This window comes from Brachyhypopomus gauderio, unplaced genomic scaffold, assembly GCF_052324685.1.
Source record: "Brachyhypopomus gauderio isolate BG-103 unplaced genomic scaffold, BGAUD_0.2 sc63, whole genome shotgun sequence".
NCBI classification, from domain to species: Eukaryota; Metazoa; Chordata; class Actinopteri; order Gymnotiformes; family Hypopomidae; genus Brachyhypopomus; species Brachyhypopomus gauderio.
This window is the reverse complement of record NW_027506884.1, coordinates 4,489-9,291: the sequence shown is the minus strand read 5'-3', so window position 1 is coordinate 9,291 and position 4,803 is coordinate 4,489. Positions and strand designations below refer to the sequence as shown.

General features: G+C 40.9%; 1 protein-coding gene across 2 annotated transcripts; it reads right to left on the bottom strand.

Moving 5' to 3' along the window:
* Positions 1-394: 394 nt before the first annotated feature.
* LOC143489564 (protein Tob1-like) lies at positions 395-4,139 on the bottom strand. Of its 2 annotated transcripts, none has more exons than XM_076988671.1 (2): positions 3,904-4,139; positions 395-2,429 (listed from the first exon to the last, which is right to left on the bottom strand). In XM_076988671.1, exon 2 carries the CDS (start codon positions 2,261-2,263, stop codon positions 1,289-1,291), a length of 975 nt encoding a protein of 324 aa, XP_076844786.1. In that variant the 5' UTR covers positions 2,264-2,429; positions 3,904-4,139; the 3' UTR covers positions 395-1,288. The 2 variants fall into 2 exon arrangements, with proteins under 2 accessions (XP_076844786.1, XP_076844787.1); XM_076988672.1 differs by lacking the exon at positions 3,904-4,139 and adding an exon at positions 3,587-3,799.
* Between the last annotated feature and the right edge of the window lie 664 nt (positions 4,140-4,803).

The window sequence follows — 4,803 nt, the reverse complement described above, 5'->3', positions numbered from 1 at the left end:
TAAAAGGGAAAGCAACTATGTCGAGTTGCACTAATTTCAGCATCTTAGACATAAGGTTCTAAAACGGAATCAAGAATAGAGTTTGAAGAACCTCTACGGCTGGGTCACAACTGCATTTGCTGCAGTAGGGTTTGCAAGTTAAAGCTCAAATATATTCTATGTTAGTATGCAGATTAAAATGAATCATCATTATGTGCAAATCACACAAATTGCCTTTACAATACTTTATCACTGAACTGAAGGGTGAACTCTGGTATGTATGGTTTGATAGTTGTCAGTACACCATAGTTTCCTAGCATTAAAGAAAAATTGTTAGACAACAGTATATTTTCAAGCATTTTAATACAAACTTAATAAACTCAGTCCCCTCAACATGTAAGACACTGACTCCAAATACTTTGTTATACCGTTTGTTTTTATCAAGTATTGCACAATGTAGGTACAAAATTAATATACGATTACATTTTGTCCATAATATAGCAAAAATCTTTAAACTCTTAACAGAAAATACAACTCTTAAGTTTTTTTTTTGTTTGTTTTTTTTCTCAAAAAGCAAATATTCTTAAATCCCACCACTACGGAATATTCTGTACACAATCTTTAGAATAGGTGATGTTCTTAAAGATGGATTCATTTTACAATTTCAATAAAAAAAGAAATAACACAAAAGCTGCTGCAGCCATCACAGATCACTGGAGTAGTAAAAAGATAGAAATGCAATACCATGTTGTAGAAACAATATATACTCTGATATTTTACAAACTCTGTACTAAATTAAATTATACAATTAGAAAAAAGACCAGGAAATTCCACTTAGTTTTTATGCCAATTCTCTGAAAATTGGCTGTCCAGCAAATATCTTAAATACTGTAGGAGGCCATGACTTGTGTTTTAATTCCTCGTAGAGATATCTTAAAACAGTCAATAAAAATAATTTTGTGCTTGGTTGGCAAAAGAAACACAATATAATGTTGAGTTTAGGTAAGTAACCAAGCTTGGACATGTAGTACTACAAGCTTCATCATAAAAAAAAAAAAGAAAACTGGGAAGAAAAAAAAAAAAAAAAGAAAACAAAAACTCAAGGGGGCATAGTTCACCCTCGGGCCCATGCTCTTTGACTTGTACAATGGGACTGTACAGTTGACATGTGTAAGCTTCCTTTTTTCCTCTTTTCTGTTTGTTTTTTTTTTTATTTTATATTTTTTATTCTTTTTCAGAGTTTTTGAAAATAAGCACCCCTCCCACCCCATCACATATCTCTGGTCATTTTTAGTAGCATCTTTGTTTCCTAGTTGGCCATCACAGGCTGGAATTGCTGGTTAGAATACTGCATGTTGCTCAAGCTGAAATTCAGGCCGTCCATCAAGGACTTGTCGTTCAGACCTCCGTAGGCGGCGAACACGTCAAAGGCATTACTGTACTGGAGAGGGCTGAGGCTGAGGGAGCTCTCCCCAGGGAACATTGCACTTGGGCTGCCCTGGCCCGGCAGGCTGGGGAACACAAACTCCTTGGCATTGGGGGACAGGGCCGACGTCTTCTGCTGCTGACCTCCCAGGCCGAGGCCGTAGAGAGAATGCATGGATGTGGAGATGGCTTTCTGCTTCAAGAGGTTGTTCACGTTCAGGCCCAGGTTGGTGGGCGAGCTCCGCGCTGCCTTGCCGGTGCCCCGGCCGCTGCTCTTCATCTTGGTGGAGCCAAACTTGGTGGCGGCGAAAGTGGCAGTGGTGAAGGTTAAAGGCTGGGTGGAGCGAGGCATGAAGCTGGGGCTGACGCTGGCCGACTGGCCGAAGGGAGGGGACGGGGAGCTGGATGTGGGCGAGGGTCCCACAGGCTCGGTGATGGGCATGAAGACCTGGGCCTCAGGGTTAAAGCTGTTCTTGATCTCCTTGTCCAACTCCAGCCCGTTCTCATTGCTATCATCCACATAAAGCACCTTGACGGGTCCCTTTTCCCCGATCTGGTACGACACCTCGAAGGGGTCGATCCAGACGCTAAGGTCCTGAGGCAGGTTGTTGCGGACATCTTCCATATCCAACCCACTCTCTTTGGCTGCTCGCTCCACAACTGGGTCCACTTTTTCCCCAACGTGTATGCAGCGGTACCCAGAACCTTTGTATGGCTTGTCCAGATACCAGTGCCCCTCGTATTTCTGTTTCAGTTGCCGCTCCAGTTCCTCGCCGAAAATGTTGACACGTCGCCGTGGGAGCTTATTGTACAAGTATGAAATTATAAAGTTGAGTGCTACTTGGATTTCAAGCTGCATAGCTGCTGAATTGCCCAAGTACAAAACGTTCGTATCTCCGGAGGCTGGTCAAAATCTTGCGTGGTATTACGTCTCCCACAGGACAGGGTTCAGATGGACCCAGCCAAAGGAACAAAGTGCTGGTTGCAGAGGAAATGTCTCTTTCCACAGATGAGTGATCCAGTTCCTTGACAAAAGCAAAGAGAAACATGTTAAACACAGAGACTACAATCAGAAATTTACTAAACAAACACGTCCACAGATGGTCCTCCGATTCTGATCTAAAAATGCCTTGCTCCACAACTGGAAAAAATTAATGCGCACTTATTATGGTTTCTTAATTAAAGCACGGAATTGAAAACGAGTTCTGATGTGGTACGCTCAAGAACGCAGAAATAATAATTACTAACATTTATTGAAATTACAGCCCAGAAATCGTTGTTTCAGAAGACTTCACCGGTAAGCAGCGCTGTCGGTTCCTTTATGCACCGATACTTCATTTCAACCGATCGCTTTCATACATTTTGGTACAAAAATAGTGCCGTATGCTTACAAAGGCGAATGATTTCAAATCGGGTGCAATGCTCTCTAGTGAATATTCAATATTTGTCACGATCCAAATTTAGAGCAGAACCTGCTCTTGGTCGTTCACAACAGTTTGCCGTGGAGGGGGGAGGCAGTCCTGTCGACGTAAGCCTGCGTGCTGTATGCAGTTTGGCGTCAGAGGCATCAGCTCTGGGTTGGCGGATCTGATCGTGTTACATAATAACTAGCTTACACTAGACCAGATACGACTGTACCCAATCTTTCCGAGTACTCAGCGCTGAACAAGATCTCGTACAAATTATTTAAATTTGTAAATAACACGTCGAAGCCCTTAGAAACCTCGACTACGTTGATGAGTGCCGAAACGTTAAAAAAGTGTTAACGTTCGGTACCCAGATAGTGTCCAACCACAGCACTAAATGCTTTCGCTTATACATATTCCAGCAATGTACTTTGTTTACTTCACTGCAATTTTGACTACCGTTCTCTGTCGTGTTTTAAGATAGGTAGGTTCTACACATTTACAACATTGTTGCTCATATCCTTTAGAAATAACTGAACAGGTTTTAGATTTCATTCTCTGCAACTGCGAGGCTACTAGCAGGCTAAAATGGTAAGGAATATCATAGGCGTAACAAGAAAACCATTCGATTACAAACGGGAATGCGCCCTTAATGCATGCAGCCTGCTGAAGCTTCAATACAATACTTCTTAAGTATTACAAAAAACGGAAGCAAGAGGTATTAATGCAATACGAATTATACAAATATACAGAGAAAAAGCAATTAAGAAGCCTACCTCTCGACGGTTATATTGCTTAGTATGAATGGAGAATTCGATAATTTAATTAATTAACTAGGCAGGAAACATTGGTTTTCGGTGATCCTTGGGTGCTGTTCAGTTTTAGTATAGTTAACAACCCCTCCCAGATAACTGAGCCCTCTTGCCTACCACTGACGCAGTAAGTTGTCTGGATATTTAAGTTCTGTTAGTATCTTTTTAATTACAGTATTGGGCTACAGTTTGCACGACAAGTCAATCCTACGTCGTCAAGAACAAAACAGGCTACAAACGGTGAGAGCCTCGTAGGTAATGTAAAAAGAACATATACTTACTTCTTAAAAAAGGTCTCTCAGTAGTAGTTGAAGTACCGTTAACTAGTGCAAATAGAAAACTGTAGGTATAAATATTTTCTTCACATTAAGTAATTTAACATAAAAAATGTATTCCAGTTTGCAGACGTCGGAAACGATTTTTTTCTCCGTTTAACCTTTTTATAAGTGTCTTTCCAACCCCACCACCTGGGTGTTTTTACAACTTCGTCTCCGACTACTGTCATCCTCCTGTATTTATAGTTTTCCTCCGCCACGGACACGAGGTGGGCTGTGATGCGGTTTCAAAGGTCAAAACAATACGAACATTGTATCTAGATCTGTGATTTGTTCTACTCGCAACAAGAACCCGCCCCACGAGTGATGTTCCTTGTGTTCATTGGTTTATTTTGCACTCAATCAAAATGCAACCAATTTCATTACACGGAGTTTCGCCCATTAAAAGGACTTCGACGTCACACGTTACCTAGTTCCACATAGTGGTCCCAACAGAAAGTTGCTGCTCTACACCATGGTAATATCTTTGACCTCTCAAATTAGTATTTTTACCAGTTAGTTCTTAGGTGAGACTTAAATCGTCTCGTATGCTCATGATCTATTAAAAATGCGCTTAGGGGGGCAATCAAGTAAAATAGACCATAATATAAATTCGAAGATCTAACGGTCATTTGTAAGAAAGGTCTTCTTTTTATAACAAAAAAATGAGTATTTGTTTTGTCTTATCGATTCGGACAAAATTAAAACAAAGACAAATGGAGTAAAGTTTCCTCTTCACCCAGCAATAAACGAGCAAACTGGGCTGCTTGTTATAGCTACCTTCACATTTTGGCGACTGCTCCAAAAAGGGAAATACGAATACGAATAATTGCATACGAGTTATTTTATATTTTCGCCTGTCAACCC